Raw genomic sequence first — 23,888 nt, forward strand, 5'->3', positions numbered from 1 at the left:
TGTACATATTTAAATTTTTGTTTTAAGTTATTGGCTATGCTTACTATAATGTATCCAACCACCCCACCCTCCTAAAAATGTTTTCATGTGTGATTGCCTAGGCATCATAAAACTCTGTTTACCACACCATTGGGTAGACGTGTAGTAGATAATAAGTACTAGTTTCAATTATAATATGTAAAAGCCAATAGACACAAATGAGTTATTGTTTTTAAATATTGTTTTAATCAATGCTGGAGAATTATATATATATTGTAAAAGTATGAACAATGAACCTCTTAATTATTTCCAATTAACCTATAAACATATATATTATATAATACATATATGTTACAACATATATACATTCATATATATTTCAGATTCTGTAATTTTACGTCCTGATAATTCTGTACTGATCTTGGTTGTAAATTTAGATCCACCACCACACATTGACACAAATTGTTGTAAGGCCTTGAAAACTCTTGCATTTGCAAACAGCATGGCTAGGGATTTTAAATTTGATTTGTCATTAAATTACTGTATTGTACTTTAGTCCGACCTATATTAGAATATGGTGTGGTTGTTTGGTACCCTTTCGACTCCTTCGTTCTGCCAGTTTCCTGTTAGGTATTGACCGTGTTATTCTCTCTACCTCACGACTATTCTGCTGTTGCTGCTAAATTGCTTGACTCATTAGCAGATCGTAGGCATGTTGCATGTGCTTTGAGTTAAGTTTCTTAAAGGACCGTTATCTGGTCAAGTCGGTTCATCTGATTTATTATCTTTACTTGACTTCAAGGTCCCTCTTTGTTGTAACCATTCTATTGTTTCTTTCCATGTTCCAATATGTTCAAGCAATTATACGAAAAATGAGCCTATTAGGCGTTTAATGTTAATGGCCAATGAGAATTTTTAATTCACCTGTGGTAATCTCTTTTTTTTTCTTGTTATTAATCTGCTTAATATCTTAACATACCTTTTCATATTTGTTTTTTTTTCTCTTTTAATCTTAATTGTAATTTAGTTTAATTTTTCTGTCATATATGTCATTGTAACTATTGCAATTATGCAATTTGAAAAATATTTTCAAAAGGGTTTCCAACCAGTTTACTTTTATAAATAATACACAGCAAGTAGTGGCTAGTGGATGATTTAATTTGTTTACATTTACTGCTGTAATAACACGAAGAAGTATACCTATTGAGGACAAATTTCATTAAAAACAGACAAAATATTCTTTGAAATATTCTCCTACCTATTCCATCCATATTTATTTCAAGTTAATAGTTAAATATTATATACATTTTAATATATTGTTTACCAGTATGCATTACATTTTTATCGGTTACACCATACTAGAACATTTTGTTCTTGATAAATAATAATTGTATTACTTGAAGGCTACTAATAAAGTACATAAAGTACTAAACATACATTTAGTAGTCAAACATAATTAAGTAGCAAGAGGTCTTCGCTCTAGACCAGAGGTATTCAAACTGCGTCGCGGCTCCCAGTTGTCGAAGGGAACCGCGTAGTATAATTGAAAACCAATAAAACCAATAAATATTTTTACAAAAAACGTTTACTAATATCATTGAGGCACACCGTTTGGGAAACGTTGAATTGTCTACAACAATCATTTGCTAAATATAGCTTTAGTTTATTTTATATATGTAATATGGTAAAAAAATTATAAAATATAAATTACAATCATATAAACATTGATTTTTTTGTCATTTATAACCTTACCTACCCCATGAAAATATTAAGCAGTCAGCTTTAAAACATTAGTAACCAAGCCACTGTCTTCTGGTTAGTACAAATAATATTCATCTATGGTTTTAACTATTTGGCTATTTATGTGTGTATAAAAAATTATTTTAGTATTTATATTTTATTTAAATATTTCATTTTCTAATTAATTATTTTAGTTTTTTTAGTTCAGGTTCAATTAAATTTTAATCAACATTTGTCCATGGTACACAATTAAATAGTTACTACAATAGATTTCATTACATTACACTACAGTTTAAACACTTAATTTCAATATATTTACTTTAATCAACACTAATTAGAATATCTAATGCACAACTCATTATACTTCCATTAGAAATAATTTGATGATAATATAGTTTAATATTTTAATACAATTATTAAAGAATTATGGGTGATGCAAGTGTAATAAATGACAAACAACTCCCATTATTGGTAAACAAGAAATTTCTTAACAAAAAGTAATTGGCAATGGTAATAAAAATAAAAATTATTTTAAGCTCCTATAAGTGTGTAAGTATATAAGTAGGTGGCAAATACACGAAAAATAAATAAGCTAACACATTAATCTGTTGTAATTGTTTTTTATAAAAATAAACCATCAATAAAATACAAAAATACCAATTACAAAATAATTTGATTACCCGCTTAGTATCTAACGAAAATAATTTGACAATAAGTTAGTTACTTTTTTTAGATCATGTAAAAATTTCTAGTCAAATACAAAAATAATTTACTAATCAATTAAAACAGTATGATTATGTTTTCCTTTTCCCTAATTAAACGCTCGATTGAACAATAAATTTGTTTTAGGCTTACCTAAGCAAAATTTTGTAACGGTACCACCATTCTAGGATTAAGTGCTTTGCGGCATATTGGACAAAAGTTATTAGTCTGCAACCACTCATGAATACAATACCAACAAAACAGATGTCCACAAAACGAAAGTGAGGTGTTTTGTCTTGGATCTAAGCAAAGAGAACATTTACTGCTGCTGTTCAGTGGAATTGGCTGACTGGGATGTTCTTCTACGTTCTTCTGTACTTTTGGGTTTTTAAATACAGCCATGATCATGAGCACACTCAAATGGATGCCAGTTAACACACTAAGAATTTTAAACACATGTAACGGCCGCTTAGGATGGTACCACGGAATTGCATAGATCTTAAAAAATAATAATAATAAATATTAAAACTTTAAGTTATTAAGGTTTAAAGTTTAAGCCCTTGCTTACATATTTAATAAAAAAAAATCGTTTGGCCCACGTATAAAAGGAACCATGCCAATAAAATAATACTCTGTTAAGGCTTTGTAGTAGTGGAACAAGAGATTTGACAGTTGTAGCGATATGTATAATTTGATCTTTGGCCTGGCTCGTTATCGATTTGTTATGTTGAATGTAATAGATCCAATGATCTAAGGCTAGAATGATGAGTCTGTCTCCAAACACGTGGGCTAGTATCATACCAGTGCTTTGCTGTAAATGACAAAATTCTTGGTGAACAAAAATTGTTTATCCCACTATTATTTGCATTTTAAATACCATAAGTCCTGGAATGTGTTTTCCAGTTTTTCCAACTTGAACGATTTTTGTATACTCTTCACCCAGTGTTTGGAGCTTAGACAACGTTGTAAGTGCATAGTACAGTAATTGTGAAGTGCACAAGATGTTCTGTTTATTTACATTTACAAACACATGTCCTAAAATAATTTAATTATTAGCTGCAGTGAGCTAATGTTTAGCCATTAAGGAAGACATACTCAACAAATCATGTAATACCATACTTACTATAGTAAATTAATTACCTTTAAGTTTCAAAATAAATCCACATAGCTGTCGATTGATCCGTTCGTAAAGTTCTTCGTCTTTTTGTTCTGCTCTCAATATCTCCGCTGGCCCGCTAGAATTAAATGCTGACATGTTGGTTTTCCGGTTATATCGAGATTTTATCAATCATCCCGTTAAAGCATATATTTTCAGTCTGTGGATTTCCTGAATAATATTATAATTGAGAATCAAAATTTTATTTTAAGCATTTTCGAATTTTTAACAGTGAAGACATTGCTTTATCAGCTATAGTTCTTATCAGGGGCCGAACTGACCCTTCGGCATAGAGCCACAGAATTCTGTGATAGAACATTCTATGCCTTCGTTACATACGTTTCGTTATTAGGTTCATTTTGTTGATACCGCACGTGGGCATACGTGTAAGTGTAACGATATTGAGCCGAATGAGCCGATACGCATCCAAGCAATCCAATTTCTTCCTTGAAAATTGAAAATCTTGAACACTTCCTGTACTCCTGACTCTTGTCATTAAGGCAATATACAATTTCGTTAAATAAATTATTTGAAATTAAATATGTTATGTAATATATTTAATATGTTTATTAAATAAATTTATTTGTATAATCGTGAATCATGGTCGAACCTACTCACAACACTCACAAACATTACTTAATAGTAAAATGGACAAAACATTTTTTTTCATAAGTTATGTTTCTTCTATTGTTGAACTATGGCCTGCCGTCTACAATCGTTGAAAATGGGTGAAGTTAATTTCCGGTTTTGGGATTTGAATTGTTAGTGTACTTAGCTTATGCGAAAACCGCTCTAACTTGAGCCTCTTACTACTCCTTTGTCTCTTTTTAACAAAACTGACAACTGTTTAAGTCAAACAGTAGACATAACCCAGCATTTTTAACCTTTAACTTTAAAGAAAGTGCAGTTGACCTTGTATCTTAATATCCTATATCGTATTGTATCGATGATTCTTACAGTAATTTAATAGCATAAAATAGTATTACAGTATGAACCCGTGCTCAATTTTATATGGATATAACCGGAAGACTGAAGAGAACGACTTGTTACTCTGTCATATCTGGGTATAACCACAACAATGTGTTTACTTGAAATCAGAGACGTCTTGGAGAATTTTGTTGGTTCCACATTTCTCAACAAAATCTTCAATATTTACTGAATTAAGCATATTGGGTGTCTGGTTGTACGTGCCACGTGGTAATGCCAAGGGGTCAGAGATCCCCGGACATTTTCTGGAGGGTCAGTCCGTCAACCATAGTACGCGAGCAGTGGGGAGTTGAAATAAACACAATTTTAGACAGATTTTAAACCCTCAACTATTACAATAAAAAAATATGAACTGATTGGGTTTTAAGTTCAAGTTTAGGATACAAAAAATTATTTATTTATTCTATTAGTTTGATAATTATATGATATTATTGTTGCATGTTTAACCACGCATAAAAAATTTGAAAAAACGTCTAAATCAATAAATAGGTATTGCGTATTATTGATTTTGAACTTTTGAAGTAATGATACATAGTTGTCAGGTGATAGACACCCATATGGGAAAAAGCCACGATCGAAGTTGATCCACAGATTAAGTGGAAAAGGATGTGGTTAGAGTCCGAAGTACGTAATTGATCATTGGTTTGAGGACCCAAAAGTAAGAACACCAGGTTTTAACTAAGCCGTATACGAACTGAGCCAGGAAAACACATTTACTTATTACACAAGTGGGGAATGGTTTAATCGTTTATATGTAGCTGTGGTCAAAGCACATAGTAGAAGAATAACCAGTAAAAACATTCACATAGCTAGAGTGGATGCCATTAAATGGTAGGAAAACTTAGGTGTGCGACTACCATCTAACTTGTACCAAATGAAAAGAATAACGGGTCACCAAATTGTTAGCAAACTTATTTTTCATCTAATTTCTAGTGTTAGTATTAGTCTTACATCATTAGTTGTATTAGTCCTAGTAGTTTTATATTATTCTTTTTGTTTTCATAATTTTTATTTAATTTTTTGTTGAGGACGTACACTAATATATACATATAAAAAATTTTAACATATTTTTAAAATGTTTGTTAAAAAAATATTTTATTATTAGTCGACAGTCTATAATGTGACGGGCACAATATACATATAGTTGGTTTTACAGTAAATACAGGATGAGCACAAAACATTACAAAAATTAACATATTTGACTATTTGACTAACAGATAATGAGTTTAAAAAAGTACAACTGGCCCTTAAATGATATTTACTACTGATGAAAAAAATTATAATATTTTATGTGAAAAACCAATTATATAAACCTGATAAGTACACTTACATTGTAGTACTACAATATATTCATATAAGCACAAAAACTTGTTTAAAAATAAAATTAATAAATGATCTACATAAAAAGAACAGTGTAACAGTTATATATTTTTAAAGTATAAAATTCTAAAATGACTAAACAGATATAAATAGTGTAAAAAAATAGTATATAAAAGAAAAATCGGTTTTGGCATATTGATTCAGTCAGATCTTAATTTGTATACTTAATAATTATTAAATATTTAAGTAAATGTCGTATACAAATAATAATATTTTAGGTTACTACACTAATATAATTTATATAAATATGTTGACTCGTTATATAAAAATATTATGTTTATAAATAATATTCAAAAACTTATTTTTTTTTATTGTTTTATAACTCATCGTGTTTCATAATGGCTTCTCCGAAATCAGTTGCTTGGGATCCGACAAACAAATCATACTTCGCCAATATTTCTTCTTTAGTTAATTTTCCATCAGCATCTGAATCGGATTCATAAATAAGGTGTCTGCTCTCTGCTTCGGCATGATCAAAATTATCAGGTAATATCCAATCTTTAATCTAAAATTCATAATAATTATTATAAATTATAAAAACCATGAGCGGAAATAAAATATTCTTCTAGACCTCTCCAATGTCCAAAAATCCGTCACCATCCTTATCTCTGTATGTCTTGAACTGTTCTATTTCACTTTTAATGAAATTTGGTTCTTCGTTTGGCTCCACGCCAGGAAACAAATCAGCTATAAAGAGTTAAGTTTAATTTTAAAACGGCTTCTAAGTACACCAATAATCAGATAAGTAACTTAGGCAAATAATTTGTTTATAAAGTATTCCGACAACCCACAAATTTGTCAAGTATATTCATTGACATGACTCTTAAGTTCATAATAAATTATTATACAACAGTTACATTACAAAACCTTCAATCAAGCCATAAAGCTTTTAAAAAATACTAAACAAATTCATTTTTTTCATGTATAAACTAAGTTTATATACATTCCTAATATTTAATAAACTAGTATGAAAGAATTCACTTTTTTGTTCATGAATGCATTTGTTTTTATTAGACAAGTTCATTTTTATCATTTTACTGTCACCTATTATAAGAATTGGTTTTTAAAATGTAGATAGTATTTTCACAGTTTTCAAACACATTTTGTTTTAAATATATTTAAAAAAATTGGAAGGTTTTTACCAAGTACCAACACAATAAAACTATTAAGGTGTTAATAATAACTTTCAAAACTTCAAAATACTCTTAAAGACTTTAAATATAAAAAATATATAATATATTTAATATTGAATGCTATCACCTTGAAGTACATTTTTATGTTACTTAACATTTAATTTAACCTACTTAGCAATATTGATATCAAAATAAATGATCTTACGAGCCCTATCCATTAGTATATTGATCCGTAGCTTTTGACTTATAACACATTTAACAACTACCTTTGATAAATATACCAAGGACAAATAATTGCATACATTTTGGGATTTTCATTTTCCTACAATTTGGCAAATTTCCACAAATGACAAATATTTCACGAGCATACCGATTGTGAGAACCTGTATTATTGAAGTAAATGTATAATGATTTACCAATATATTCGTTCATTGATATTTTGTTGTCCTTATCTTTATCCATATCATCCATAGTTTCATAAACAACAATATCTTTCATATGAACACTTTCTTCAGGATGTAAGAATGAGATAAACTCATCTTTGGACAATAGTCCATCGGCATCTACATCAGCTGCTGCCCACCTTCTCTTATCCCTTAAAATCATTTTGGCATATGTATAAGAATCATCAGATTTATGAGCTTCTTTTGCTTCATCATCTAAAAAGACAAATTTGTACAGTGAAAATAATACGACTAACAACTACTTAAGTAAATGGCACAACGTTCAAATATGACCTCATTAGGTTATAAGCTAATAGTAACAAAGTGTTAACGAGAAATAATTATAAAATGTATAATAAATCTATATTTTATAACACTGCTTAACCTAATCTTACCAGACATAAATCCATATGTATCCTTTCTGTATAGTGCCCACGATAATTTTCCATTTTCCAAGTTTTTATGGTTGTCCCATTGGCTGTGCACGTCATTCATTATGTAACGAGTTTGAGTGAATTTAATCCAATCTTTGAGTTCCTCTTGAGTTACATATCCATCATTGTTTTTATCAATTTTATCGACTATTACACTACAAACCACAAACAAAATAGGTGATAATGATTTAAAATGGTAATGTCTTGACAAAAACTTATTTGTGTATTGAAAAACAAAAATTACCTAAGTCTCCTTTGACTTTCTTCTTGCGTTAAATTATCAAATTCTTCGGCTTCTTGTCCGAGAAAAGCTTCATGATCATAATCTGGATTGTGTTCTTCACCCCTAAAATGTTGCTGTTGCGCTTGTAACTACACATACAAAAAATAATAATATACATTCTAAGCTAACGTGTTAATAATTTAGGTAGGTATTGAAAGAAAAAAAAAAACAAACACAACTCTTACTTTTTCCAAAACCGGTTCTTTGGTGTTCGGTACTCCACATACAGACATTGAACAAATACAAACCGTAAAGACTACACACTTGAATAACTTCTGCAAGCGAAATAAAACAGAATTAATATTGTAAGTTTTTTTTCTGGTGTAAAATATTATTGTCTTATAGGCATTACATATGTCTATAGTAATTATAAACAGTTAATTATTTTAGATTGCCTTGTTAACTTACCATGATTGATTTCTGTATTTATGATGGAAAAGCGGAAACAAATCTTGAAAATGCTGACCACACAACTAAACGCTGTTCAATCTGGACGATCGTCAATCGTCATAACACGTCATGTTTTTCGATGTATTGTTTTTATAATAATAAACTATCGAACACGATAGACTAGTGGTCATTAATTTTGTTATAATCTGAGACCCAGTTTCGTTCAGCGGAAGCTGCATTGGAGTATAGACAGATAACCGAATATAATGATAAATGATAATAATGATAGTAAGCTGCACTTAGATAATACACGCTTGAAATGGTATATTTCATAAAAAATCGACAGTGTGGTAAAATACTCGAGTAAAAGTATTCAAATACTTGTTAGGTACTCAAATAAGTATTTTAAATTCTTTTGAAAAAAGTACTTCAACAAAGTATTTTAAATACGTTTTCGAAGTATCTGTATTAATCAAATACTTCAATAATTATTTTTAGTTAATAATATGTATTATATATTAACTATAATATGTTGATCACATTAAATACAAATACAAATTGAGGAATTATACATAATAATAAATTTTTCTACTGCGAATTGCATACTCAGCAGATAATCAAATACTTCGACATGGGAAATAATTGAGTAAGGTAATAACCATATCTAACAATCTCACTAAATTATGGGGTGTAATGTATGCTGTACAAAATTAACGTGGGTAAAACAAGGAAATCGGTTCAGTTGATTTATAAAGTAAAAAAAATATTTTATAGAAAATTTGAAACTATTTGAAAGTATAAATACCTACTTTTTAAAAGTAAAAAATATAAATACCTACCTACAAAAAAAATTAATTTTACGTTTCAGGAATGTATGATTTTTGGTATGTTTGGAACATATTATTATTACACATATTATTTATAGGTACTGTCATTATCATAGATTTATAAATTAAAATATTATTATTGTGAATTGTAATAGTTATATAACATAACTTATATTGTTGTGAATGTATCAAGCGACTATAGAGCGAAACAAAATATGTCAATATTGATACAACTAATGATATTTGATTACAACAATAAACATAATTGTATTATAAGTATTCAATATTTGAAACTATAGGTATATGAATAATAAATAATAATGCTACTGTCATTAACACAAATTATTTGTTTATTTTTATAAATTTTATAATTATTATGCTTTGTTCTAATTGTTATCGAAATGGTCTGTAGACTTATCATTTTTATGTCAATACTGTTTTCTGATATAATTGAAATAAATTAATAATTATAATAATACGAATTTGTTTTTAATAAAAAGAAAGTCTCTTGTAAGCGCTTATTTTTCTGTACGATTAACAAAATGAATAATTCTTTTAAGGACACGCTAAATCTTTTCATAACTGCTTCTAAAATAGTTGGATTAATTAATTTTTGTATTAACATAGAAACTGGATTATTGTACCGGAACATGAAATTAATGTATTATTTATTTCTCGAACTGTTACGAATGTTTGTATTCTTAATTTGTACTTATCATATAATATTCAATATGGGAAATCATCTCCTCCTATTTTACTTCAATATTTTTAAATATTGGTCCATCGTCATAGCAGCAAGAATATCGGAGAAATATATAATTAAGTATGAATAATTAATATATATTTTTAAAAAATACAGTTTAATACATATATTTAAAAATGCCACCTCGTGTACGATTCAAACTTTGTTCAATTGGTTATTTAATACTCGGTGTAATGGTGTTAAACATTTTCTACTCGCTGCTACTATTTATTATAATCTGTATATTCTGTAACACACAACCAATGAAAACAATTTAAAAACAAAAAAATCCAATTTTTCATGAATCTCAAAGTTCTTGCACGAGCACATCTTTAAAATGCGAGTTTCGGAAAATTCTTTCTCAGTGCACACTTGCATGGTGGTATCGAGGAACGTGTATTAAATTAACAATACCTAGTTTTAAAAAATTCTTAGTAATGCCCCCTTTGCACCCCCCCCCACCCCTGCGGGCGCCCTTACCCCTATGTTAGATAAGTACTCAAAAAGTATGAAGAAAAAAAAACTTGTAACACCTATCTATCACTCAGCAGTTATCGGCAATAAACATTTAAAATTAGTACCTATATAATACCTAACATAACCTAACCTATACCTAATAGATTATATTTAATTTCAGGTTTATTAATGGCATCATCGAATTCGACAGAAAATTGTTTTTATTAAATTCATCGTTCCCCGTTAAATTATATTCAATAAGCAAAAGATTTTGGAAAATTATTTTTGTTTTTTATGTTTTGTTTTTTCTTTGTATTGAATATTGTTACAGTTTAATTCGACCTCCATTTGTTTTTTCTTTAACAGTCTTATTCCATACACCAGATATTATTATCTTTGTAGTAATGGTTACATCATTTTATCATCTCAGTAACTTGGGGTTCCGATTTTCTGAGTTGAATAGATTATGGAAATGCTTACCTTTTGGATTAATCGCTTTGCCTGCAGGTGGATGGACAAATTCTGAGATAACAATGTTAGTAGAACGTATACGGTTGTTGCATTCTGAACTTTCTGAGTTGCTTAAATTGTTTAGTTTGGGTTACGGACCGGTATTATTATTATATTTCATATTTACATTTACCCATGCTTTAATCGAAACATTTCACATTACAATTTACAATGATTTATTGGGAAATAATATTCTACCATACATATTCTACCTACAACACATTTTTCACATGATTTCAATCATCTACGTCACCTCTTGGGTCATTGACAAGGTTTGTAATATTTTTTAAAACAACCTAACGATTAACTATTGTTGAGCTAAATTTTTTATAAAGGCTAATAAAAAAAAACCATTTACTTTATAAGGTATATTTTTAAAACGCGATATTTTATTTATTAGGTAGTTCTATTGTCGTTATTTTAAAAAATACACTTATTGATATATACAGATATATATAATATATTGAATGTAGCCAGTGTAGGTATACCTATTTATAAATTATTCTTTCTAATTTATATGTTGTACCAATTATATTTATATAACTTCATATTGCAAACGAATGATTAAAAGTGAAAATCGTAACTATTTGACCTATACACAAACGGGAACCAATTCAGCTACTCCCAACCTAATCTTCTATATTTTGAATCTCGATGTATTTCGTACACATTTTAACTTTAAAGTTAAACACATATAAAAAATATTTTGAATTTTTATTTTTCCTATTTTTCAGTTGGTATAAAAATAACTTATGAAGAACAATGTCTTCAATTTAAAACTTTTTGTGTGAGTGAATACATTTTTATCGACATTTAAAGATGAAAGAATTAAAAAAAAATCAAATATTCCATATTTCTATAAATAGCACAAAAATCATCAAAATATTTTGAAAATTGTATCATGTATTACGGAAAATTATAATATAAATATTTGGTGAAAATGTCAAGTACCTTCGGCCATCGTTTTTTAGAATTACTCTAAAAAAACAATGTCGGGTTTGTCAAAAACTGGTTTTGCTTAAAAATGTCGGTTTTTCCTTAATTTTTTTTTGTTATTTCCGATTATTCAGAAAAGTTCTAGGAACTTTTAATTTTGACCTCTCAAAATTACCAACAAAATCTAATTTACTACAAAAAACCACATAATCTATTATACTATATTCGTGCAAAAAATAAAAAATAAAAAAAACACACATCATTGTAAAATCAATGCATTCTCATTGCAACGCTCAGAATCTAAAATAATTATTTTTATTAACGTTAATTTATATTTTCAGAAAAGAAAAATGATTTCATATTTGCGATTGAACCGAATCTCTGAAATGCCTGTTGATACTAAGTTACAAGTGATTACTAAATAAAACTAATTTTTAATATTTACATAGTATATTTATTTTAATTATTTATACATACGATTATTTCACTTTTGTCTCAATTTGTTTTATGATTATTAAGTAAATTTTTGAAATAATCATCATTCATTAATTATATAGATTAAAATATTCATGAATCAGATATCAGTTTATGAACCAAACGAATTAACAGCATTTGGATTCTTCAATTTCGATTTAAAATTAACGATGTCAGTAAGTACCTATAGATTATAATCTATATGACTACATATTTGTATATGTCTATTAAATAATTTATAATAACTTTTACATACAATTAAGAAAATAACTACTGAAATGTTAAATGACCGATGTATCTACTTATCTGATCAAAGCATCGTCCTAAAGACCACAAAAATAGGGAGAAAAGCAGCGCACGGCAAAGACTCACATGGGATAGGGGATAATGTATTTGAACCGCCTAAATCATACTACTAAAAGCAATTTATTTTACTAATAATTCAGTAGGTTGAATTTATTTTTGCTGAAAACATTTGAAATATCATAGGGTGTATAAATTATAGTTATAGTGTAGCGTGTAGGTGCGTTAAATGTTTCAAATACCACGAATAATACTTTTCAATTACTACAAATCAATAATTAATTCTTAAAATATTTAATTTTGTTCAAATTTGAACTTAAAGTAAATGTTAATAACATAGAATATCTAATTATGAATAATTTTATAATTAATTAAATATTTAAATGATTATATTTTAAAATCCTTGCCTTAATTATTTTGACATGTGAAATTTGATGAATTTTACACTACCTATACAAGTTTTCCTTGAGAAAAGTATAAAGTTTTAATGGAAATTCCAGTTCTAAATAATTTGTGCAACTTATCTGTAGGTATCAATATTAGAAATTCAAGACTTTTGATCTAGAATAAACATTTTATAAAATCATCAAAAACAAAATTCATTAAAATAAAACTAATTATTTGAATGTCCATATTTAGACTTACCTATATCTATTAAATATATAAGTTAAAAAAAGTGTTTATAGATGTATTTATATATTTTAAGCCAGGAAATACTTTATAATAATAAAAAAAATTAATATCACACTTTTTAATATTACTATTAACCATGTTATTATAGATTTTAGTGCTATTGATTACTGGGATTTCTACTATGATGCAAATGAAAAATCACCCTTGGATATTGTACATGAGGAACGAGTTCTTAATGAACCACAATTATGAATATGATTGATAACTATTAATATATTATAATAAACAATAGGCAAAGAGGCCGAAATGACCAGTATTGAAGATACAAGTATGTTAAAGACATAGGTAGGTATCTACTTACCTTCTATCTTGTACCGCAATACTGAGTGTTGAATAATTTTCAGTTAACTTTACTGAGTTAAGTATCGAGTAGGTACCTATTGTTTTGCTGATCTATGTATCGATTATTTAATAAAATAATATTAACAAGCAAATAGGCAATACCTAGGTACATGGACACGTGATACAGCAGATAGGTACTCTGGATTGGACTTTCGTTTGAATTGTTAACAATTTTTCTTCTATTTTTCATTAATTGACAGTACCGTCAAACAGACCAACTTGGGTCAAAAATATTATCTTATAGTTAAACCTAAGGCATAAATGTCTCTTATCAATCAATTAATGTGAAACAAATATTTACAAATATTATAATAAATCACTTTGGTAATTAGTAGTGCCACAGTATTTTCACCAATTAATTTTATGTTTATTATCTACCGTTTTGCTGTTGCCCAAAAATTTACACTAATACTCATTGAATGAGATGTTATGTATAAAAATTTATAGTAAAAAATATGTTCTGATGTGTATACAATTTTCTAGTCTATAAATTATTATAATTCTGCATGTATTTTTAGTCCAATTTGAGTCACTATTAATCAATCATGGTGGAAGTCATACTTAGGTTAGGATAAATTTTACCAAGTCCATTCCATTTAAACAAGACTAACCTTGATATAATTTAGTCTAAATAGTACCTATAGTTGTATTTTTAATTTTGTATAGATGGGTAAATGTTGGAGAAAATTGTTGAAAATTATAGGAACAAGAATCTTATTATTAATTTTTTATATGTTGATAGGTATATAATCACTAGTTACAAAATATATTTGTTACCTAATCCAAGAAAATTGTCTTTTATTTTTAAGAATTTAAAACAGTGTCCCAAGTTGGCTTAAGTGAATGCTATATCGGTTTTTCATAAGAAAAATACCAATGCCCCATGTTGTCAATATCCAGTACAACACGGGAAACCAGAAAAATAAAAAAAAAAACCTTGAGGGAATAACTTGTATGGTTTAATTGCAGCAGAAATTATTAAACCAAACCTAAACTAAAAAAAAATGTTACAATGAATATACATCTAGATTTATTAATCTTAATGTTACTTACAATATAATTTCAAAACTGCTTCAAGTTAGCCTGTTGGATGGTATTTACTACTACTATCTCTTACAAAAAATGATTAAATTCAGACAAAATTTTATTTTGTTTTGACAATTGAAATAAAACACCTTTAGGTATTGCCTCTTATATACATAGGTAGGTACTAAAAAAATAACTTAAAAATATTGATTGCTAAAATATTTTATTTATATAATAAAATATATAATAATTATATAATTTTCAAGATATTTAAAAGTAGATAAGTAATTAGGTAGCTAGTGCATTCTACTTAGTAGTTTAATATAGTACCACGATTCTCCAAACACAAATATTGAAATATCTAGCATTGAAGTACTCAGTTGTAACAATCTATTTCATCCCTGACAATAAATAAATTATACAAAAATAATACATATTTTGATTAATGTTATCAATTTACTATTAACCTAACCCTAGTTAAAATAGCCACTAACAAGTAACAAGCTTATACGCGGTTGGAGGCTTTCAGGCTTGTCTGGTTTTATTTCCCGATATAAGGTTAGGTTTTTAATACATTTTTGCGTGATTTTAATTATTATTAATTTATTAATATATATATAATATTTATATAATATTTATATTTATTAATTATTATTATAAATAGTAGTGTTAGTATGTATCACGGTTTAAGATAGATCACGGTTTATCTATCTTAAACCGTGGTATGTATCAATGTATTATATTAGGTACCTATAATAACCTGAAAATATTACTATACTGTCAATTATTTAACATAAATGGTTAATTATATATATTTTAATGTGAATGAAAGATGAAATTAAACAACAGAGTAGAAAAACAATTATGTAGTATGGTTTGGTTGACATAGAAATAGAGCAGAGGATGAGAATGCTTAGATGAATGAGTTGAGTGATGGGAGAAGATAGGATAAGGAATGAATATGTTAGACTGTTAGAACTTAAGGTGAGCATATATTGATGGTATTGACCGTGAACAAGATGGGAAAGAATAGGCTTGGGTATGTTAAGATGAGAGAGAAATCAGAAGATTTAAGAACGGTTATGGAAATTAACGATGTAGATTGTTTCAAGTGGAGGTTTAATTGTTAAGACAAGGGTGGCAGCCAGCAGGCCAAAAATAAGTTGTGCTACAGGCAAGGAAAAGAAGACTAATGTATTAGAACTCATTTTTTATTTTATAATAGTTTTTAGTGTATATTAAAGATTTTTTTATGTATGAAAGTACAATTTTTGTAATTATACGTTTATTTATGAAACTAAAATAGCTGTTATACTAATTTATAACATTTTTTATTATACTATTTATACCTAACTATTTATATTATTATAAAACATTGCAAGCTTTTAAACTGCTTTGTCAAAATTAAATTAAATTTTAAAATATTTATTTTGAAGAAATGTCAGTTAATGTATATATATATATTTTAAACTTGTTTGGTATTAAAATTAAAAAAAAAAATTAAAAATCTTAAAATATTAATTAAAATATTTAAAAAAAGTATTAAATAAAATTAAGATGAATTTATAAAAGTAAGGAAAATTTAGAAATGAGATATAGTAAACTAAATTAGATAAAGTTTAAATTACGTTTCACTTATCTGACAACTTTTGTAATAATGCATTTTTTTCATTTTCAGCCTTTACCAAATCTTTAAAAATATCATTGAACTCGGCCATATGACTGGATATTTTTTCCAATTGGTCAGCATTATTTTTTTTGGAGGATTTTTTCCTTCTTTTTGGCGTTGGTTCATCAGATGATGAACTTTTAGCAGTCATTAGTTCAGAATTTCCTGGTTCAACCAATTACCAATTAATTTTTAAAATGTATTCTTATACATCTAAAACAATTTGAGTTTTAACAAATTTATTTTTAAGTTACCTGTTACTGAAAATCCATTTTTGCTAGCACTTGACTAATAATATTCCAAATTTGGATTTTAGTACTTTTACCGCTATCAAAATTGTTTTCATGTTCTATATATGTTGCCATCAAACATTTAATTGAAGACCTAATTTTTATTAATTAGCATAAGTGAAACCACAAATTAAGTAATTGCAATACCCAGTGGCGTAACTGGAAAACGTCAATAGAAACCTTTTTAAGTTTACCATATAACTCAATTTCTTATATTATATTGTAAAATATTTTTGCTTGCATAATTGAAAATGCACCTTATTTTCACACATTATGTATAAATTGGTATAAGTTAAATCATGGTTATTTTCTTGTTTTATATTTACATTGTATTAATGCCCGTGTTTAAATGTATTAAAATTATTTTGGATATATCATTGATTACCTTATGAATTATGATACCTATGGTTTTGTTCATTCCTATATAATATTTCCTTTTCCACTGAAGATTAGTATTAAAACAATAATTTGGTTTAAATACTTCAATTATGGAGCAACACCTGATAGGTATTCAGATTCAATTTTTAAATTGTATGCATTTTATTGTCTATTTTTCAATACTATTAATCTGAGTATTAGTTTTAACAGTAAACAAATTTAAAATACCTAAAATCCTAAAATATAATTTTCAGGCCTTAAATCTACCATGGATAATAGACACTTGGTACAATTATTCGACAATAATTCCTTAATGTCTGGGTTACTGCAATATCAGAGATATGTTCAACAAGCAGTTGTTGCTATTGCCATGAACGATTCTGATGGTTAGTCATTTTAAGGTATGTTTAATACCCTGCCACCTGAAGTATTACCTAACAGTGTTTCCAGGTCGCGGGTGTATGATACCACAAAAAAAACAAAGATATGTTTAATACAATAGGTACCTTATATCATAATTGTGTGCACAAAATAATCAATCGGGGTAGTCTGGTGTATAATAAAAATATATGATACTAATAATCTATTAATACATGTAATCGCTTATGTCTCAGGTATTACATTTGAGAATACTTAAACGTAAAGAAGAAATTATTAATTGTGTTTATGAATTTAAGACTGAATGTTTCTAATGATGTTGTTTTTAAATGCATGTTTATTTTAGTCACTAGCGAAAGTGATGACAATGTAAATAATTCTTCTTACCACATCAACTATATGAGTCTTAGAGATAGAACATTTAAAGAGCACTTCAGAATATATTAACATACATTTGAAGTAAATAATTTATATTTTTTTTTTTATTTACAAACAGTAGTACAGCTGTCATAATTTACTATTTTTCACAAAATATATGTATTTTGTTATTAAATAGACATTTTACAATGAAATGGCACCATATATCAGTAAGACTAATAGACCAGTCAAAATACCACTAGACATCCAACTATTAGGATTTTTATGGATAATGGCTACCTCGGATTGCTATAGAAGTGTTGCTGAGAGATTTAAAATGAATCGTGGCACACTTCATAAAGTTTACCGTACGATTGTTTCATGTGTAGTTTATGAAACACACAGATACATTCAATGGTCCACAGACGAAAAAAAAGATGAGGTGAGAACTTTTACCTATGGTATGGTTGCCTGACGTATAAAGGAATACTGATTTTGAACTTATAAATGTTAACAGCACCTAATTTATACATTTTTCATTGATCCTGTGACTGTCATATATCATTATTTCACTTTTAAGTACAAATTTGAAATAATATGCGACTGTGACAAATGTATTAAATTTGAATTCAATGATAAATCATTATATACAATGAAAAAAAGATTCTAGCAACTTAATCCATGATCATTTTATATTTAACTATGGTCTAATATATTACTTCATTTTAAATATATTTAGATTACAGATGCATTTTTGGTAGCTAGTGGTTATCCAGGAATAGTTGGAGCAATTGATGGAAGCTACATTAAAATCAAACAACCACGTGGCGATAAACATTATAGATATGCTAATAGGAAAAAAGATTATGCTGTGATCATACAGGGAGTGTGCTCATATAACAAAAAGCTACTGGACGTCCATATTGGAGAAGTTGGCAGTATGCACGACGCTCGAGTGTTTCGAAGAAGTGAACTTTCAAAAAGTTTACCGAGATTATTGCCTATTGGGTCCAGATGAGCACATTATAGGAAACTCAGCATATCCGATTGGTCCACACATGATGGTGCCATATAAAGACAATGGTGCCTTAACAGCAAAACAAAAGAGCCACAACATTAAATTGAGCAAGGGAAGGGTAAAAATTGAAAACACATGGGCACAATTGAAAGGGAAATGGAGACGCTTAAAGTATTTAGACACGGATAGGATGGATTATATTGTAGATCATATTTGTGCAAGTTGTGTTTTGCATAATGTTGCTCTTGACGGTTCTGATGATGAGTATTGTATAGAAGAAAATGAAGAGATTGATGTGTTTGAGGAAAGAAATGTAGATTTGGAAAGAATGAAAAGAGAAGGTCAGATTAAGAGGGATAGGTTGGCTGATTTAATACTTAATAACTAGAATAAAAATAGTTTTAATTTTTTATATTTAAAATTAATATGTTCTATTAAAAAAAATAACAAATAACATTTAAATAAAATAAAAAAAAACAAAATCTGTTATATTACATAACATTGCATGTTTTTAAAATGCTTTGTCAAAATTAAATTGAATTTTGAAATTTATTTTGAAAAAATATCAGCTAATGTATATATATTTTTTTAAACTTGTTTGCGTAATTGCGTTAGTTCGTGTTTAGACTTCGTACAGTCCACACGTTAATTGTCACGCGCTCCGCTTTATCAGCTCCCGATAGCGTGTGTATTGTATTGTTCATCGTGTCCAGCGCTCGTCGCGGTACTCATACCGTTGGCAATTTATAAATTATCTGAACATTCCCCAAGGCCAACCTATAAATTACCTTATCTACATCATTATAGTTATCTACATAATTATGAAGTCTAATCAGTAATCGCCCATTAACACCCATCACCAAAATTTCCAAACCACCAATAATTAAAAAGTCAACTGATAAAACTATTCCACCACCACTCATTATCTCCAACACATTAATGGATCAAACGGGTGACAACAGCCCTTCTGACTTATCGGCAGTGGTTGAATTGGGGGGGGACGCGGGGGGACTGAGTCCCACTTCTATTTTAAAAATATTTTAGCGTACCCCTTCTAATTTCTCTTAATGGGACGCTGGGGACGGGAATCATTTTAAAAATTGTACTAAATTAATGGAAATATTTTTTATTTTATTTTAATGTTGTTGTTTATCACTGTTATCACTTATCACCTATCAGTGCAAAAAGAATAACGATCATGATTTGTGGCTAAAATATAATATGATAAAGGTATAATGTTGATAACAGATGAATTCAATAAATTTATTTATAGAATATAAATAATCACCGCTGCATTATGACTGGGAACCGTCCGTCCGTCCAGCTAATGCTTAATAGCTACACGACGCTGATAACGCGACGTCCTGTCAATTGTATTTATTAATTTTTTCCGTATTCGTCATTAAAACCTTATTGTAATAAAAGTTAAAATATTTATATACTGTCGTATTGTTACCATTGTCGTTCGTCACCACTTACCTTCAAAAATTGGTTATTAAATATTTTAATTAAGTACTTTGTAATTCATTATTGAAGAAAATGAGTGGAAATAAACGCAGTGCTTCCACTTTTCTTTCATATTTCTCAAAGAAAAACAAATTAAAAGATACAGTGGATCTAAGTTAGTAGATATTTATTAAATTCAATGCTTGTAGATATAATAATTACCATAAATATGTTTAAAAACTAAAATAAATCTTTACTAATAAATAATAATTAATAAATCCACATTTTTAATTGTGATATTCTATAGCAGAACAACTTTCGAATAATCCAGAACCAATACAGTTGTTAAAATCACAGCCACAAAATGTAAGTTTTGTCATATCAAACAATTATATTTTTTGAATTAAGTTCAGTATCTGTAGGTAAGTAATTGTTTTTATTTTTATTTTTATAAACAATAGAACCAGGACCACCTGAATACATTGTCTTCTGAGGCTTCTAGTGATTGCACTAATCTTCAACCAAAAGTAAAAATAATACATCATAATTAATTAAAAAAATAGTTACCAAATAATATAATGTAGGTAGGTAGCTCTAATAACTAAATGGTTTTATCATACTTGCTTTTTAATTTATATATTAAATATAGCTGGTTCTAAAACTCTGAGCAGAAATGATAAAATCTTAAGTTATGAATAAAGATTTTGGTTCAATATCTATAGGTACCTACTTATAATACCTATTTATTATTTAATATTCATGGCTACCTATTGCTTGCTTGTAAATTGCACTGCTTATAATACACTCAAATATGGATAAAAGTATGTGTATTTTTTTTACTAAAGTCTCAAATACTTTACAATACTGCTTGTACCTGATAAAACAAATCAACTACTCAAAATGTTATATACTATTTTGAGTATACATAAATTATTGATCAATTTTCCCAATTACATAAAATGAATAGTTAGGTATTACTTATTAGTAGACATTATTAATTAATACAATACAAATATTATACAAACTACAAAGAATATACTACACCTAGTCGCTAGTTTTTATTATTATACTACATAATATGTATAATATTTTATATTACCTTGTTACATATAATTATTCTTTTTCAAATTTATTTTATAAAGGAGGAAGTGAGTGTACAAACCCTTGAAACAGTTGATGAAGAATTATTAACTCTAGAACCACCAGATTGTTGGGAAAATAAACAAGTTAAATATTTTACAGAGGAGTATTCATGGCTATTTTTTAATAAAAAAAAATTAGGTTGTACAATATGCAAAAATGTTAATCATAATCTCACAAAACATCAAGGTACACATAGTTCCAAAGAATGGGTAAATGGAAATATTACTCCAGTTGGTAATGATGTAGGAAAACAGCAATCAAGTCTACGAAAAAAAATTGCAAAACATAAATCTTCACAAACTCATTTAAATGCTGAACGTACTTATGAAAAACAGTTAATGGAAATTATGCCAGCCCAAGTATTGAAAACTACTAACATAGACATTGAAAGTACAAAAAGAATTTTTAGAACTGCGTATTCCATCGCGAAGAATCAAAGGCCGTATGTTGACATGCCAAAACTAGTGGACCTTCAAATAATGAATGGTCTATCTATGGGGAGAGTTCTTCAAACCAATAAGTCATGTAGTACTATTATTGACCATATATGTTTTGAAATGAGAAAAAAATTGTGTTCTGACTTATTAGAAAATAAAAGAAAGATTTGTATAATTGTTGATGAATCTACAACATTGAGTCAGAAAACTATGCTAGTTATCTGTTTGAGAGCTGCTGTAGTAAATAATAATGAAGTTATTACATTTTTCTTTAACATCATTGAAGTAGAAAGTACATCTGCTGACTGTATTAGGAAAGCTATTTTAGTTGATCTTTCAAAGTATGGATTAAATGAGGATTTTTTAAAAGAAAACTTGATAGCTTTTGTTAGCGATGGTGCGTCTAATATGCTGGGTAGAATTTCTGGTGTTGGTACTCAACTACAAAAAACATTCCCCGATATTATAGTATGGCATTGCTGTAATCATCGTTTAGAGTTGGCCGTATCTGATACTTTAAAAGAAATCCATGGTACAAATCACTTCCAATCATTTATAGAAAAGTTATATGCAATATACCACCAATCACCTAAGAATATGTATGAACTTAGGATGTGTGCTACTTCATTAGAACAAAAATTACTACATATTGGAAAAATTTTTACAATCAGGTGGGTGGCATCCAGCAAGACAACTTTAAAAGCTGTTTGGAACAATTATGTAGCATTGTATAACCATTTTACAAATGCTTCTAATGATACAAAGAGAGAATCAAAAGAAAGATCCAAGTATATAGGACTCAGACGAATTCTAACAGCAGTAGAATTTGTTATCAACCTAGGTAAGTAGTTGTGTTGCTATAATTATTTATATTAATTGTATTATATTGTAATATTACATCAATTAAATATATTAAATTATATTATTAGTTACTTAAATATAGTTTAAACTTATACCACTAAAAAAATTGACTACATTTACCTATATTGTTTTATTATCTTTCAGGAATCATGTACGATGGATTATCTGAACTTTCTGACTTGTCGTTGCAGTTACAAGATCGAGGTTTGTCGCTTTCAACTGCAAATAGTTGTATAGAACGTACAATTCGCATTTTTGATTCTATGTCAAATACATATGGACCAAAAACTAAAGAAGTATTGAAAGCTGGTGATTTATTGAAGTTTAAGGATGTACCATTAACGATAAATAAATCAGTACCAAAAATTGACCCTGGACAGTTCTTTACAAGCCTTGCTAACAATATGCGTTCAAGACTTTTCACAACTCAAGCAACGCATGTATCAAAAAATAAAAATGAATTTAAAGATCAATTTGAAAATATTCTTAAAGATTTGAATGTATTAGATCCCAATAACTGGCCAGATAATATTGATATCCAATATGGTGACGATAGCATTAGAAGACTGGCAAATAAGTTTCACTTAAATGAAGTATCCACAATTCGAGGATTTAGAGAATTTAAAGACTTGAAAGATTCCTCAAAAATACCAACATTAAACCCACTTTTAACTGCAATTTCAACTATTGCTGTATCTTCATCTGAATGTGAAAGATCATTTAGTTCCATGAACAACATAATAACGCCTAAAAGAAACGTACTAACTTCTGAACACATAGCATCATTAGTGTTTATTAGTTGTGTTGGACCACCTGTTCAATTGTTTAAACCAGACCACTATGTAAAAAGTTGGATTAAAACGGGTAAAAGAAGTGCAGAAAAAACAAGATGTCCAAAACGAGACGAACATGACATAGATCATTCCTATAAACATTTATGGGCATATTTAAATTTATAAAACAAATAACAATTAT

The 23,888-nt window shown here is 28.0% G+C and overlaps 6 protein-coding genes across 10 annotated transcripts; 3 read left to right on the forward strand and 3 right to left on the reverse strand.

The window, feature by feature from the left end:
- Window positions 1-2,533: 2,533 nt before the first annotated feature.
- LOC111029671 (peroxisome biogenesis factor 10) lies at window positions 2,534-3,861 on the reverse strand. The gene is made up of 4 exons (XM_022308786.1): window positions 3,562-3,861; window positions 3,299-3,456; window positions 2,990-3,232; window positions 2,534-2,919 (listed from the first exon to the last, which is right to left on the reverse strand). The coding sequence occupies exons 1-4, from the start codon at window positions 3,674-3,676 to the stop codon at window positions 2,575-2,577; spliced, it is 861 nt and encodes a 286-aa protein (XP_022164478.1). The 5' UTR covers window positions 3,677-3,861; the 3' UTR covers window positions 2,534-2,574.
- Window positions 3,862-5,631: 1,770 nt separating this feature from the next.
- On the reverse strand, window positions 5,632-8,826 carry LOC111029655 (calumenin). The gene is made up of 7 exons (XM_022308759.1): window positions 8,646-8,826; window positions 8,423-8,512; window positions 8,199-8,326; window positions 7,916-8,109; window positions 7,494-7,736; window positions 6,516-6,631; window positions 5,632-6,449 (listed from the first exon to the last, which is right to left on the reverse strand). Exons 1-7 carry the CDS (start codon window positions 8,646-8,648, stop codon window positions 6,261-6,263), a joined length of 963 nt encoding a protein of 320 aa, XP_022164451.1. The 5' UTR covers window positions 8,649-8,826; the 3' UTR covers window positions 5,632-6,260.
- Window positions 8,827-8,999: 173 nt separating this feature from the next.
- On the forward strand, window positions 9,000-16,698 carry LOC111029656. 2 transcript variants are annotated; one of them, XR_002604033.1, is made up of 6 exons: window positions 9,000-9,278; window positions 10,834-11,434; window positions 12,440-12,508; window positions 12,656-12,748; window positions 13,657-13,853; window positions 16,615-16,698. XR_002604033.1 is itself a non-coding variant. In XM_022308760.1 (5 exons), the coding sequence occupies exons 2-5, from the start codon at window positions 11,057-11,059 to the stop codon at window positions 13,768-13,770; spliced, it is 654 nt and encodes a 217-aa protein (XP_022164452.1). In that variant the 5' UTR covers window positions 9,000-9,278; window positions 10,834-11,056; the 3' UTR covers window positions 13,771-14,608. The 2 variants fall into 2 exon arrangements, 1 of the variants encoding a protein (XP_022164452.1); XM_022308760.1 differs by lacking the exon at window positions 16,615-16,698 and having other exon boundaries at window positions 13,657-14,608.
- Window positions 16,533-17,231, reverse strand: LOC111029692. The gene is made up of 2 exons (XM_022308808.1): window positions 16,866-17,231; window positions 16,533-16,780 (listed from the first exon to the last, which is right to left on the reverse strand). Exons 1-2 carry the CDS (start codon window positions 16,968-16,970, stop codon window positions 16,568-16,570), a joined length of 318 nt encoding a protein of 105 aa, XP_022164500.1. The 5' UTR covers window positions 16,971-17,231; the 3' UTR covers window positions 16,533-16,567.
- Window positions 17,232-18,222: 991 nt separating this feature from the next.
- LOC111029693 (putative nuclease HARBI1) lies at window positions 18,223-19,414 on the forward strand. The gene is made up of 3 exons (XM_022308809.1): window positions 18,223-18,450; window positions 18,748-18,946; window positions 19,023-19,414. The coding sequence occupies exons 1-3, from the start codon at window positions 18,223-18,225 to the stop codon at window positions 19,412-19,414; spliced, it is 819 nt and encodes a 272-aa protein (XP_022164501.1).
- A 595-nt stretch (window positions 19,415-20,009) lies between these two features.
- LOC111029701 (E3 SUMO-protein ligase KIAA1586-like) lies at window positions 20,010-23,876 on the forward strand. 4 transcript variants are annotated; one of them, XM_022308823.1, is made up of 5 exons: window positions 20,010-20,647; window positions 20,780-20,838; window positions 20,934-20,999; window positions 21,615-22,893; window positions 23,058-23,876. In XM_022308823.1, the coding sequence occupies exons 1-5, from the start codon at window positions 20,566-20,568 to the stop codon at window positions 23,870-23,872; spliced, it is 2,301 nt and encodes a 766-aa protein (XP_022164515.1). In that variant the 5' UTR covers window positions 20,010-20,565; the 3' UTR covers window positions 23,873-23,876. The 4 variants fall into 4 exon arrangements, with proteins under 4 accessions (XP_022164515.1, XP_022164516.1, XP_022164517.1 ...); XM_022308824.1 differs by having other exon boundaries at window positions 20,783-20,838; XM_022308825.1 differs by lacking the exon at window positions 20,934-20,999.
- The last annotated feature ends 12 nt before the right edge of the window (window positions 23,877-23,888 follow it).

Source organism: Myzus persicae, unplaced genomic scaffold, assembly GCF_001856785.1.
Source record: "Myzus persicae strain clone G006 unplaced genomic scaffold, MPER_G0061.0, whole genome shotgun sequence".
NCBI classification, from domain to species: Eukaryota; Metazoa; Arthropoda; class Insecta; order Hemiptera; family Aphididae; genus Myzus; species Myzus persicae.

Bases quoted from the DNA above. Each gene is read 5' to 3' on its own strand.
- LOC111029671 (XM_022308786.1), bottom strand. From the start codon at position 3,676: ATGTCAGCATTTAATTCTAGCGGGCCAGCGGAGATATTGAGAGCAGAA. The intron at 3,457-3,561 runs GTAATTAATTTA...AAATTATTTTAG, and splicing joins ATTTATTTTGAAACTTAAAG to GACATGTGTTTGTAAATGTA. The intron at 2,920-2,989 runs GTAAGCAAGGGC...TTATTTTTTAAG, and splicing joins GATTTTTTTTTATTAAATAT to ATCTATGCAATTCCGTGGTA.
- LOC111029655 (XM_022308759.1), bottom strand. The intron at 8,327-8,422 runs GTAAGAGTTGTG...TTGTATGTGTAG, and splicing joins AAGAACCGGTTTTGGAAAAA to TTACAAGCGCAACAGCAACA. The intron at 6,450-6,515 runs GTCTAGAAGAAT...TATGAATTTTAG, and splicing joins GATTTTTGGACATTGGAGAG to ATTAAAGATTGGATATTACC.
- LOC111029656 (XM_022308760.1), top strand. From the start codon at position 11,057: ATGGTTACATCATTTTATCATCTCAGTAACTTGGGGTTCCGATTTTCT. The intron at 12,509-12,655 runs GTGATTACTAAA...TTAATTATATAG, and splicing joins CTGTTGATACTAAGTTACAA to ATTAAAATATTCATGAATCA. The intron at 12,749-13,656 runs GTAAGTACCTAT...ATGTTATTATAG, and splicing joins ATTTAAAATTAACGATGTCA to ATTTTAGTGCTATTGATTAC.
- LOC111029692 (XM_022308808.1), bottom strand. From the start codon at position 16,970: ATGGCAACATATATAGAACATGAAAACAATTTTGATAGCGGTAAAAGT. The intron at 16,781-16,865 runs TAACAGGTAACT...AATTGGTAATTG, and splicing joins TAGCAAAAATGGATTTTCAG to GTTGAACCAGGAAATTCTGA.
- LOC111029693 (XM_022308809.1), top strand. From the start codon at position 18,223: ATGGCACCATATATCAGTAAGACTAATAGACCAGTCAAAATACCACTA. The intron at 18,451-18,747 runs GTGAGAACTTTT...AAATATATTTAG, and splicing joins CAGACGAAAAAAAAGATGAG to ATTACAGATGCATTTTTGGT. The intron at 18,947-19,022 runs GTATGCACGACG...TATTGGGTCCAG, and splicing joins CCATATTGGAGAAGTTGGCA to ATGAGCACATTATAGGAAAC.
- LOC111029701 (XM_022308823.1), top strand. From the start codon at position 20,566: ATGAGTGGAAATAAACGCAGTGCTTCCACTTTTCTTTCATATTTCTCA. The intron at 20,648-20,779 runs GTTAGTAGATAT...GATATTCTATAG, and splicing joins AAAAGATACAGTGGATCTAA to CAGAACAACTTTCGAATAAT. The intron at 21,000-21,614 runs GTAAAAATAATA...TATTTTATAAAG, and splicing joins GCACTAATCTTCAACCAAAA to GAGGAAGTGAGTGTACAAAC.